The sequence below is a fragment of the Mus caroli genome, unplaced genomic scaffold, assembly GCF_978045245.1.
Source record: "Mus caroli unplaced genomic scaffold, Mus_caroli_1 scaffold_15, whole genome shotgun sequence".
Classification (NCBI taxonomy): Eukaryota; Metazoa; Chordata; class Mammalia; order Rodentia; family Muridae; genus Mus; species Mus caroli.
In genome coordinates this window covers 8,035,784-8,048,413 of record NW_028227270.1, presented here as the reverse complement: position 1 = coordinate 8,048,413, position 12,630 = coordinate 8,035,784, and the positions used below count along the sequence as shown (strand labels likewise).

At 45.1% G+C, this 12,630-nt stretch overlaps 1 protein-coding gene across 1 annotated transcript in view; it reads left to right on the top strand.

Moving 5' to 3' along the window:
- LOC110307747 (chondroitin sulfate proteoglycan 4-like) overlaps nucleotides 1-12,104 on the top strand; it is a 67,380-nt gene extending 55,276 nt beyond the window's left edge. The window contains exons 9-10 of the mRNA XM_029484999.2: nucleotides 8,855-9,038; nucleotides 9,963-12,104. Coding sequence (XP_029340859.2) covers nucleotides 8,855-9,038; nucleotides 9,963-12,013 — 2,235 coding nt within the window. The 3' untranslated portion in view covers nucleotides 12,014-12,104. The remainder of the gene's footprint in view (nucleotides 1-8,854; nucleotides 9,039-9,962) is intronic.
- The last annotated feature ends 526 nt before the right edge of the window (nucleotides 12,105-12,630 follow it).

The following is a 12,630-nucleotide window of genomic DNA, read 5'->3' as shown; positions in this document are numbered from 1 at the left end:
CACTCAGGAAGTAATTTCAACTATGTAAAGAGTTCAGAGCTATTTAGCCCTGTGTAACTTAATAATGGCTAATTACCAGTAGACTTTCTAGACCAGCTTTTCTTCTTCAGAGTCAGTTCTAGCCAAGTGACCTGCTAAGCATTCAATAGGGACATTGTAGGCAGTTGATGGCTGAGTGCTCTTTCACCCTTTAACGGAAGGAATTAATTTGCCCTTGGCTCTCTACCTGCAGGGTACTGGGGACTAGGGATGGAGGTTGAAAGTACTGCACCATTTGCATATAAAACATACACTTTTCTTGCTTGTGAAGAAATGACCATTTAAAATTAGTACTTACGAAAGAAAATAGCTCATGAGAAACCGAGACTGCATTGTGCTTTATATACTTCAGCAAAATAACTCTTAAGAAAGTACTTTTGATGTCATTGCCCAATGTTAGTTTCTTAGCCCAGAATAAGTTCACTATGTTTTCTGTGTTGTGTCAGCTTACCAAGATAAGCAAGGGGCCGCTTTGTTTTTCAGTGTCAAATCCTAAGGGGGTTAAGCTAACCCACAGGAAGCAAGCATAGGATGTATCCACAGAGAAGACAACCATCAGACTCCCAGTGCACGAAAGTGCTCTTACACACTGGAGAAGGTTCTGTTCACTTCCAAGAACTCATGAACAAAGCAAGCTGCAGAGGCCACAGAACACACTGATGGCTTCCAGGTGAAGCTCACAGCTAATTGAGTGATCTTCATTCCGGTGCTTGTAGAGATAATTTAGAGTCATTAAAACAGCCAAGTGTTCTAGCTTTGAGGTTTATGACAGCCGGCCTCTTTTCTTTTCCACAAAGCCGGTAATTGCATCTCAGCTATTGTACTTTTGTGGGCCCGATGCCATCCGTCGTGGTCTCCTCTGCTTCTGCAGCACAGATAATGGTTTCCCAGGAACACATTTAGAAAATCACAGAGCCATGCTGGGCTGTTAATTTTTGTCCAATTACTCCTCCCCAAATCTGGACTTACTGCTTTCATAACATATACATGTTTTAGAGAATTACAGACACATTTCTCAAAGGCTGGAAATTAACTTGTTATAATTTAATAGGGAGTAAAATCAGCTTAATGTCTCATTAGGCTTTTGTCTTTGAATCTGCAGAGTTGGGAGGGGCCAGCCTTCCTGTCATTCATGGTGGTACCCACCCATCATGTGCCTCTTTGGGCTCACTGGTTCAGTCGCAATCAGGCCTACTTGTCTTTGTGGACATTCTCCACTGATATTTTTCTTACAGCAGTTTTTTTTTGCATCACACTTCTCTGAGTTATGTGGAGAGTATCGTTCCACATGTTGGAGATTATTGTATTGTCATGTAGTCATCGATCCATTACTTGAATTTAAACGTGGCTGGTAACTCTTGGCCCTGTGGCTTTGAATAGTCAAAATGTTCTGTTCTGTTAGAATGGTTGGCTCTTTCTATGAAAAGGCAGACAGCACTCATTCCCATTTAATGAGAGTGGCTTATTTCTTCTCCTTCTATTCAGTTTCCATAGACACTGTAATACAGTACTGTAAGCAGGATGGTGTTTCTGGTTAGTTTTTGTCAATTTGACACAAACTAAAAACTAAAACCTAAGAAGAGGGGAACTCATTTGAGAAACTGCCTCCCTAACGTTGGGCTATAGGCATGTCTGTAAGGCATTTTCTTGATTTATGGCTGATGTGGGATAGATGACCCAGCCCACTGTCGCTGATGTCACCCCTGGACAGGTGGTCTAGGATCATATGCAAGTTGAGCAAACCTTGAGAAGCAAACCAGTGAGTCCCTGAACTCCTACTCTGGCTTCCATGGTCTTAGACTGTGATATGGAAGTGTAAGCTAGATCATCTCTGTGCTACATGGAAGTTAAACCAAATAAACTCTTTGTTCCCCATGTCATTTTGGGTCAGTGTTACTTCACAAAAACAAAAACCAAACTTGAACAGTGACTAAGTCTTCTTTCATAGCTATGCTGTCCAGAGTCTGAACTCCATCCTTCTCGACCTAAATCCTAAATCCTCTTGGAGTGTGTTACCTTTCCACCGGAAGGGCCACCATTATGGCTCTAGAGCACAATTGGGTGCAAGCACAGCAAGATTTCTATAGCTGAGGTACAGGGTGTCATGGCTACAGAATTCCCGGGGGACAGGCTGTATAAAGTGAGGCTGATTCTCCCTTAGTAAGGATGAAGCAGAAAAGATAATCTTAGATGATAACACTTAGAAATATCTAGCTAGAGATTGGCAACTGAATATCACACCCAAATAATTATCAGTGATTCATGCCTCTGAATGACTCTATTGGTCTCGGCAGCAACTTACTAGAAAGAAAATCTCTGCAAGGGCTCCAGAAATATATCTGTAAGTATTACTTTCTCTCCAGAGAGGATTAAATCTTCATTTATATAGAAGAGTCTCTAGGGACTCATGTTACTCTTAAGTATGTAGCTCTTTAACACATTAACCAAATGAGACCACACAAAGTGTTATAATTTGGAAAGAGCAAAAGGTAGGATTGGACATCTTGATTTAGTTTCATACAAGTACAGGAACTTCTGAAAATAGTGGGTCCTGGCCTCTGGAACTTGTGAATGAATGACCCCTTTCTCGGCAGACTTTGAAGATGCAGTTAACAGTCATAGGCTTGGAAGAGTGGCCTGGATGACCTAGATGGCCCTAAGTGCCATCATCTGTGCCTTTTCAAGAGGGAGGCAGGAGGAGATTTACATAGGCAGATGAGGAAAGCCAGCTGACCACAGAGGAAGTTAAATATTGCAGCCACAGGTCAAGGAATGCTTGTAGCCAGGCAAGCTGAAGAAGACAAGGAAGCCATGCATCTTCGGAGAGTTGGGGGGACGGATGCAGTAGTTGACTCCACCAAGCCTGGCACATTCAAGAGCCTTCTTCACTCTTTTCCAGTGGGTGACTCTTTGATCCATAAGCACGAATGACCGTTAGCTCTCTGGCTCTACATTTATGAAGCAGCTGTCAGCTGGTCTCCTTGGGGCCTCCAATCAGAAATTGATCGAAAGGGAAAAAACAAAAAGACTCCCTTTTTGACCTATCCAACCCTCTACCTCCTAGTGTCTTATAAGTTTCTCTGTGATTAAAAAAACAAAAAACAAAAACATCGTCAGTGTAGATCTGGTATACTGCCTCTCTGTTGTTGTGTGCGGTATATGAATATGTGTACATGTGTTGATGGTATATGCCCATGCACACACATGGAGGCCAGAGGTGGGTGTCGGTTGTCCACCTCTACTGTCCACCATTGCATCCTTTGAGACAGGAGTTCTCACTGACCCTGGGCTCACCGATTGGCTAGCCTAACTGGACAGTGTCTGGGATCTGCGTGCCTCTGCCCCTACAACACTGGGGTTACCAGTGCAGGTCACCATTCCCAGCTTTTCGTGTGGATGCTGAGGGTGGGCTTTGGCACTTCTTACCCACGGAGCCATCTCCCCAGCCCCAATACTGCTTCTCTTTAAATCATCAGTCACGATGAACGCAGGCTGTTGGAAGAGATATTCCACAGAACCACTGCAGATCAATACAAGTTCTGGTTAATAACTGATGGCCTTGGCCAGACCACGCAATGAAGTGGCGTTTGTTCACTCTGGTCACACTTTGTAGCTGGCTCTCCCCATTCCTGAGCTCCCTGGAGCTGCAGCACATATCCTATGAATTCTTTGTAGCCTATAATCTCAGTGTTCCACAGTGCCACAGTGTGGATGCAGCCCTTAGATTGTGGAAATAGCTTGAACTCGGGAGTTTCATAGAACTAGGTATGAAACTAAGCCACTAAAATAAAGTGCCTTGTGGAGTGCCTGCTATCTGTAGAATTCTAATAAAGGCTAGGTATTTTCTCTGTTGTTGTTAAATACATACAAATATAAGAAATACCCTGGGTTGCCTTCCTTCTGTCTATATAAGGTTATAAGCATATAAACTTGACAATGAAATGTTGTAAAACAGTTTCAATGTAGATTATTTGTTCATTAAACACATGTTTATTTAAACGCTTATTCTAGATGCTAAAAAAAAAAAAGTATAAAGCAACAGGAAATGAGCTTTCCAAACATGTTCTAGAAAATATTCACCTTGTGAAGCCTGGGCTATAACTCTCTGGGCATTTAATATTATGCTGCAATTCAGTGTAAGAACTGTGTATGGCCTTTTGCCCAACTCAGAACCCAGTGAGAAATCCATGAGTGAGAACTAGAATGCTCTGGAAAGACCTAGAAATGCCCAGGGTCTGGCATTTTGATCACTGAAATGGTAACACACTAGGAAGGGGAAATACAGATCCACAAGAAGATATTATTTTGCATTTCAGTATACAGATAGGGCATAGAGAGAAGCTAGCTGATTTGCACAAACAGAGCTGAATACTATATACATTTGAATTTTGGTCTGGCCAATCCAGGTTTCAAAATACACTGCATCTTTTTTTTTTTTTCTTTTTTGGTTTTTCGAGGTAGGGTTTCTCTATATAGCCCTGGCTGTCCTGGAACTCACTTTGTAGACCAGGCTGGCCTCGAACTCAGAAATCTGCCTGCCTCTGCCTCTGCCTCCCGAGGGCATCTTGATACATCCATTTTTATATTAATATCTATTCTCTTCCATGGCAGAAGAAGAGCAGAAATCCAGGCGGTTGGGAACAAAGCAACCTCCGAAAAGGACTGAGGACAAAGCTCCTAGATGAACCAGGCAATCTTGGCTGTTCCCAGCTCTGCAGTCAACTAACCCGGTGTAGTCACTATTGTATTGTTATTGCTATCACAAAGTACCTGACAAAAAAACAAGCTAAGAAGCGTTTATTTGGACTTACAGTTCGTGGGGAAAAGTCCATCGTGACAAGGAAGTCATGGGGTATAGAGCCAGGAAGCAGAAAAAAGTACACACCGGTGTCCAGACCACTGCTTCTTTTTTTTCCCAAACCTCAGCCATAGGAATGGTGCTGCTGACATCAGGGTGATATCAGGGTAGCTTTAACACCTCAATTAACCTAATGTAGAAAGTCCCTCTTAGAATAATCAAACGGATTTATCTCCATGGTGATTCTAAGACCCATCAAACTGTAATGGAGATTAATCGTCACACCCTAAGTTGGAGGAAGGGCGGAGTTCTCCAGATGTTCACCTTCCCAGCTGCCTCTCAGTTGTAAACTGTAGCCCATTGCAGAGAGCCCAGTAGGGCCTCTGGCCTTCTGAGAGCCAAATATTTCTCCTTAGCGTTTAACTATTATTTGAGGTCATATAGAAATCAAGGACATGAGATAGAAATTTGATCACAGAAACCCAAAGAATGCTTTATCTTCCCTTCAAACAAAAGCTACTTGTGAAGAGTTTTAAAATTTGGAACCAACGCTGGAGGAAGGAGTAGTGTAGCCACTGGTAACTTACCTATGCTTGCTCCCTTCCCCTCCCTCCCTCCCTCCCTCCCTCCCTCCCTCCCTCCCTCCCATCTCCCCCACCTCTAAGTAGGAGGGAAATTTGTTGGGAAGATCAACAAATTCACTGGGAGTGGAAAGGGATTGGAGATGATTACGGAGCTGGTTGCTCACAACTTTAATCCCAGCACTCAGGAGGCAGAGGAAGGCAGATCTGTGAGCTCAAGGCCAGCCTGGACAACTGAGTGAGACCCAGGACAGCCAGAGCTACACAGAGAATTACTGTTTTGAAAAACCAAGAGGGGGGGGAATAATGGGATGAAATATGATTGAATACATTATATACATGTGTGAAATTGTCACAGAATGAATAAAAACATTTTAAGCTTTGGAAGTATATAGACTTCTAATGTAATATTGGATTACAGCCTTGTTAAAAGTCCACAGAAGGACCAAGTTGGGGGGTCATAGGGATAGAGATGAAAACATGGAGGGTGGGGACAGACCAGTGTGACAGCACAGGAGGTGGCCTCTTGTCTTCAGTGTACAAGACTTTTGTAGGTGGGTTTCTTGCCCTCATTCTGTTTGTATTGGTCATCATAAAAGAGAATGCTAACTCCTTCCCAAAGCTCATTGAAAAAAATGAGAATTATTTACTGTATTTAATTTTGTATTTGAAATAAGTTATAAGGTAATTACTAAAAGTATGAGGAGTCCACTATTCCTCCATATTCCCAAAGTGCTAGTCTTCAACAAGACTTAGGCTATCGTTTCTTTACACAATTGTCTTTGCAGTGGCAATTTCTAAAATTAAGGCAATCTCATATAATCACAGTGTAATTTTCAAATTTATAATTTTAACATTGCTACAATGTCAATATGCAATTTATATATCATATTAAACTTTCCTAAATTGTTCCAACAAATGTCTTTAATAGGAAAGAGAAAATTATCCACCACATAGAACATAACATTTAGTTATCCAGTTTCTTTAGTTTCCTTCAATTTGGAACCATTCTTTACTTATCAATATAATGTCTTTTATGACCTTGTCAATAGAGTAATTTATGACATTTATTATGACACGATGTACATGTGGACGTCAGAGAACAACTTGTGAGAGTTAGTTCTCTCCTTCCACCTTGGGGATGGAACTTAGGTCATTGAGCTTGGTGGCCATTTTGCCAGCTGAACTTAAGAGTACAGGGCAGTTCTCTCCAGCCTTCCTCACTGTGCATTCTGTGTAGAGATTCAAGTTGTGAATTCTGGGCAAGGATTCAGGATATGCATCCTCTGCATAGATTCAACCTCTGCATTCTGAGCAGGAATACCACGGGGCTGCTGGGTTCTTCTCAGCTTCCTGCTGCTCAACCATGATGCTCACTTTGTCCTAGGGTTGTAGTTGGCTTTTATATTCACCATACCATTCATCACTCCCTGGGTTTACAGTTTCTCCACTTTCAAGGCATGATCCTCTCTTGTGATTTGTGCCCCCAGGTCCCATGAGGACATAATTGGTGACCGTTTCCAGCATGTCCTGTTTATCACTCCTCTTTAGCTCGTTCGAGTGGTGGTTTCTTTCACTGTCGCTTTCCTGCTTCGTTTATTAGTGGAGATGCCGTTGGCTTTCTGATGGTATTTTGATGACTTCTGCAAGAGGGAAAATAGCTGGACAAATCTAAATTGATAGGAGAGAAAACCCCATCATCTTCCCTTCTTCAGCCCCAGAGCCCAGGTACTCAGCTAACTCGGTTATCCGTATGCACTTCATGCAGTGGAAACAGACAGTTACCTGAAGTTGTTCCTGGGGCCATTTTGGTTTGGCTGACCAAATTCTTAACCGTCTGTAAGCTCTTTGCTCCCTCACAATTCATCTCACAGAATACTAGTTTCAGTCTCTCTGGGCCTTCTCTCAACACACACACACACACACACACACACACACATACACACACACACCACGTAAAAAGTAGGGACTTACAGATGAAAAGGCACCTATGAGAATGGATGGCCTTCTAAGGGTCTCAACTCAGACAAAAGCAGACCCTGTGTACGTATATGGATTTTGTTTGTTTCTTTTGTCTTTGTTTTTGCTTTATTTTTACCAGGTTGATAGAGAAATTTGGACACCGGCTGCATATTTGCTAATGTCAGTTAGTTATTTTTAATCTTGAGGTACAATGCTTTGGAAAGTCACATCACACAGGTACTTCCTGAAGGATGTATGGATAAGCTCATATAATGTCTAAGAGTTGATCACAAATAGCCAGCTGGACAGAAAGTAGACAGCACTATCTGAAAAACGAGACCTGTCATATGAGCTAATAATGGCTGACACTGTCTGTCAAGTAAGGAGGGTTTAGTATGCCCGTGGGACATTGGACTATACACAGACAGGCTGGTCTTCAGTCGAGCTGAGGTGAAACCCCCGGAGTGGTGATAATTCACTTACATGCTCCTGGAACTCTGGCTCCTGTCGAAATTACTGCCCCCTCAGCCCCCACAAGAGAAGCATGGTTAGTAGTCACATAGGCAATGTCCCAAGCTTCTGACCTTCAGGCTAGACTCCTCCCCAGTTACCTAGCAACAGAAAAGATAGCAGCATACCATAAGAGGGGCTGCTTGGCCCCTCCTCGATCTCTCACTCCTCTTGTACTCTTGCTCTTGCTCTTCTCACTCCTCTTACTCTCCTCTCCCTCTCTTCCTCTCTCTCCCTTTTACTCTCTAGCCTTTCTTCTCTCTCTCCCTTTCCCCTTTGTCTCCTCTTGGCCATGGCTGGTCTCTCTCTTTCTTTCCACCTTCTCTCCTTTCTCCCTGCTTTTCTATAGTAAAGCCTTAAAACCATAGACAGACTCTGTTCATCAAGGTCCTCTGTGCAGACTCTCACCTGTGTGGGAACCTCTCTCCTCTCAGCCCTCTCTCCCATAACGCTGAGGCTACAGGGTGTCACCCCAGGGCCCCTTGGTTTCAGGGGCTGCCCCTTGTCCACCCCTACCCCCCCCCAGTTGAATGGGGTCAGTGGTTTAGATGCCCACCTGGGGCCAAGTGGAAAGCGTCTGGCAGCCCTCCCGCGTCTGTCTGCCCAGAGCCTAGGAGGAACTCTGGCTGGACGTGGGCTATCCTCCCTCCCACCCTCCTTCCCCAGCCCCCTTTAAGTTCCCACATATACCCTTTCCATAAGAAAATCACTCCAGGGCAATGGCCATCTCAGAGTCAACGGGCTTCTCTCTGATGGCTAGATCAGGTTTGAAATACGATCTCCTTGCTGTGAAGAGGAGGTCACCACATTTTCATGTTTTTTTTTTCCTTTATACAAATACATGAAATAATTTAAGCATGAGTATAGTAAGCCCCACAAAGAGCATGCCTCCTCCATGTAGAATGTGTGTTGACCGTTGTATCATCTGGGAAGCTTGGCCCTAATTGTACTTCCTTCTGTCCAGGTGAGTGAAGGGCTGATACTCTACCAGCATGTGGATCTTGAGAGCACGGGGTGGGCCTCAGAAGACTCTTTCACATTCACAGCATCTTCCCCTCCAGTGGAGCTGGGCCCCGAGGCTTTTCAGATCACCATTTCATATGAAGTGAACGAGTCAGGTCGACAGAGCCGGCTGCGTGCAAATACAGGTACTGCCAACAAACCAAGGCTAGTGCTTTGTCTATAGAAGAGAGAAAAATGTGGAAATCCGTCTTTCCCTTTTAGACCATGCTACACATTCATCCTCTGCGATAAGACAGACACAGTTACAGCCAGTGGTGGTTACTCTGTCATGAGTCTCGTGGCAAGGATTGACAGTTGACTCTAAAGAGTCTCTTTGTGCCTCCACTGGGAGCTTTATCATGCACAGACTGAAAGTTGTTGATACAATGAAAATGATGAATAGAAAAGGATAACTAAGAGCTGGGCCTGTCTATAGCAGGAGAGCTTTAGCTATGGGGCAGTTAGGGAAGTAACATTACATACATGGACATGGATGTGCAGTTTTTAAAGATTCCTTGCCTGAAATACTGGCTTGCTGGCTTAATGGTTGCTTGCATTCACTTCCCAACCACTCTCCTCCCACTTCCTGTGTCCTTCCCTGCTCCAGCCCTGCTCCTTTCTTCCCTCAGTATAGTTCCCACCTCTGCCTTCCTGCCACATGGAAGTGTTATCACTTCCCATCCCTGTCAGGAGGCCACATTTTCTTTGCCATTCATCTATGCATGGACATCTAGCCTGATCTTATTTTCTGTCTACTGTGAATAGTGCAGCAGTAAATGTAGGTGTGCAGGTATCTCTGTGGACTGCTAAGAGTCCTTTGAGTACATACCCAACTGTGTATAGCTGACTTATATAGCAGTTCTGTTTTCACTTTGGTTTTTTTGTTTTGTTTTGCTTTCTGAGGGACCTCTGTATCGGCTTCTATAGGAATGTGTTTATGTTTAAATTTTATTTTTGTATGCTAATTTAGACACTTAGCAACCTACTGTTTGAATCATCCACTGAGAGGAATTCTTAGGAGAGACAGCTCCATGACTAAATGTCTCTTTGTTCTTTAACTGTTTCAATAGGAGCCTCTGTCAAGGAAGGAGATAAAGTTCTCATTGACCAATCAAAATTAGATGCCTCCAACCTCTTACTTCAGCTACCCCAACCTCAGCGTTCTTCCCATGAGATCTGGTTCCAGGTTACGGCTCTTCCTCACCATGGAACCATTATGGTTGGAGAGAGAAACATTACCACGGGAAGACCCTACTTCTCCCAGCACACAGTTAATGTATTTGGAGCCACGTATCTTCATGATGACTCTGAATCACTGGCTGATAATTTTACCTTTGCTGTTTGGCCAAACCCAAAGAACCAGTCCACCAGCAAGCCAGAGGCTGGCTTTCTGGAAGAGATGTTCAACATCACCATCACCCCTGTGAATGATCAGCCTCCAGAATTAAAGACCAAAGGGCTGCGGCTGACAGTTCTGCAGGGCGATAGGTTGGTTATGGGACCTGAAATCCTCAATGTAGAAGATATAGATAGTCCTCCAAGTGAAATCCAATATGAGATCATCCGTCATCCCAACAATGGCTTCTTAGCCATGGCTCACGATCCAGATGCCCCTGCTCACCATTTTACACAGGCGGACATCAATAACGCTCGGGTGTGGTTCATACAGGATAGAAGCCCATCCTCTGGAGTGTTTTATTTTAGTGTGACCGACGGCAAACACCGCCCTCTCTACAAGCTCTTCCACCTGGATGTCACCCCCATTTCCATCACTCTTGTGAACCTCACAGACCTGCTTCTCCCACAAGGCCAGAACACTGTCCCCATCACCAACACTCACCTTTCAGCAGTGACCAATGGTAGGAGCCTCCAGATCATCTACAGAGTGACACAGCCCCTCCAAAGCGGCCACTTGCTGATTGAAAACCAGGTGGTCAACAGCTTTGGGCAGGAGGATTTGGACTCTGGAAGACTCTCTTACCACATGACCAATCTCACAGCCTCCGGAGATCAGCTGAGGTTCTCACTGCTTACAACAGAGTGCAACTTGACGGAGCAGACCCTGAACATCAGGGTGCAGCCTTTGTTGTGGGTTATAGCAAACCTGAAAGTGACCAACAGAGTGGCTCACCAGCTTAGGACAGAGGATCTAGATGCAACCGAGCTTGCTAACAGGACTAATAGTGATCCCATGTTTGAAGTGATACAACCCCTAGTCCATGGACGACTTGTTCGAAGAGCAGTAGACAGCCCTGTGATGGAAGAGGTCACTCAGTTCACCCAGACAGACATCAACCAAGGGCAGCTGGTGCTTGAGCCACAGGCTAATCTAACAGGCACCCGCACACTGAATGACTCCTTCACCTTCTTGCTCAGCGCAGACCATGTGCAGCCAGCAACAGGTTATCTAGCCTTTACCATAGTGCCACCAGACCCCTTACCTTTACAGACATTTACACCAGATGTGCCTTTATTTGTCACCGGAGAGACCCTCGTGGCCTCTGTTTTCTCTCAGAAAAAACTTAGGGCTTCTATTAAAAAACAGACAGAAATTCCAGGGAATCTGACCCAGGGCAGATGGCAGGGGACAGATTCCTGGGGTCAACTCAGTAGCAAAGAGCCAAATATAGATGCCAAGGTCTCTCCCACCAGGGTCATTTGGCCATATGCTGCCACCAAAGTGGGGGAGTCTCTTTCTGGGGGAGCCATGCAGCCGGAAATGAGCCGTCACCCTCTGGTGGTCATCATACCTTTGGCTGCTGTGTTCCTCCTCCTGCTGGTGACTGTGGTGGTCCTGTGTGTTTGGCTACTGAGCCGAAAGGAGGACAAACCCAAATCACTTATCCAGCCAAAGACAAACCCGAAGTCCCCATCCACAGGCTCTAGAGCAGAGAGGAGTGGAGCCATTCCCACGGTCACGGTGACACCCCTTATTAGAAGCTCCAGCAGCCTGGCTCCCAGTCTGTTCCGGACCCAATCATATGATGGGCCAGCCCCTCTGGGGGCGGAGCCTATGGAGAAATGTGCTCCTTGGGACTCGTGGGTGAACTTGGATCCTGACATGGCCAAGCTCTGTCGACAAACCAACCCCGCACTGAAACGCAACCAGTACTGGGTATAAATGGGGAGCCCCCCTCCTACACCACCTCATACTCATTCTCTCTCCTTCGCTCCCCCCCCCACCTCTCTCTCCCCCTTCACCCCCCTTTCCACTTTCCCATCTCTCTCCTTTTCTGCTCTCCTCCCCTCCCCCATCTCTTGCTGTTACTGACCACTTACGGTGTATAGGTACGAAGATCAACTCTGGGTTATAACGGTGAAGGAATGCGCTTCGGATCAAGGAAGGCTGTCCATTAGGTGTAGTTACACACAGGGCCCACTCACAGTCCAGTGCTGTTGGTGAGTGCACTCCTGGGCCTTCCACAGTGGTCCCTTGCCAGGACCTGACACTCTGTTAAGAATTAAACTGCACTAAGGTACTGCTGAGCAGTGGGACCCCATTGGAAGCAGTGCCTTTAACTTGGGGCTCGGAGTTAAGGGAGGACGGTGTGGGTGCTTTTCATGGTCGATTCACCCTCACGGTGAGTCAGCAGGAGGTGCTGGGTCTCTCTCCACAGAAGAGGCCATTTATTACATCGGCGAGTTTGTTTATGGGATATTTATGTGTGTGGAGTCTCCTCAGGTTGGTTTCCTCGTGCAGGAAATGCCTTGTTCAGATCACAGGGCAAACAGACCTCT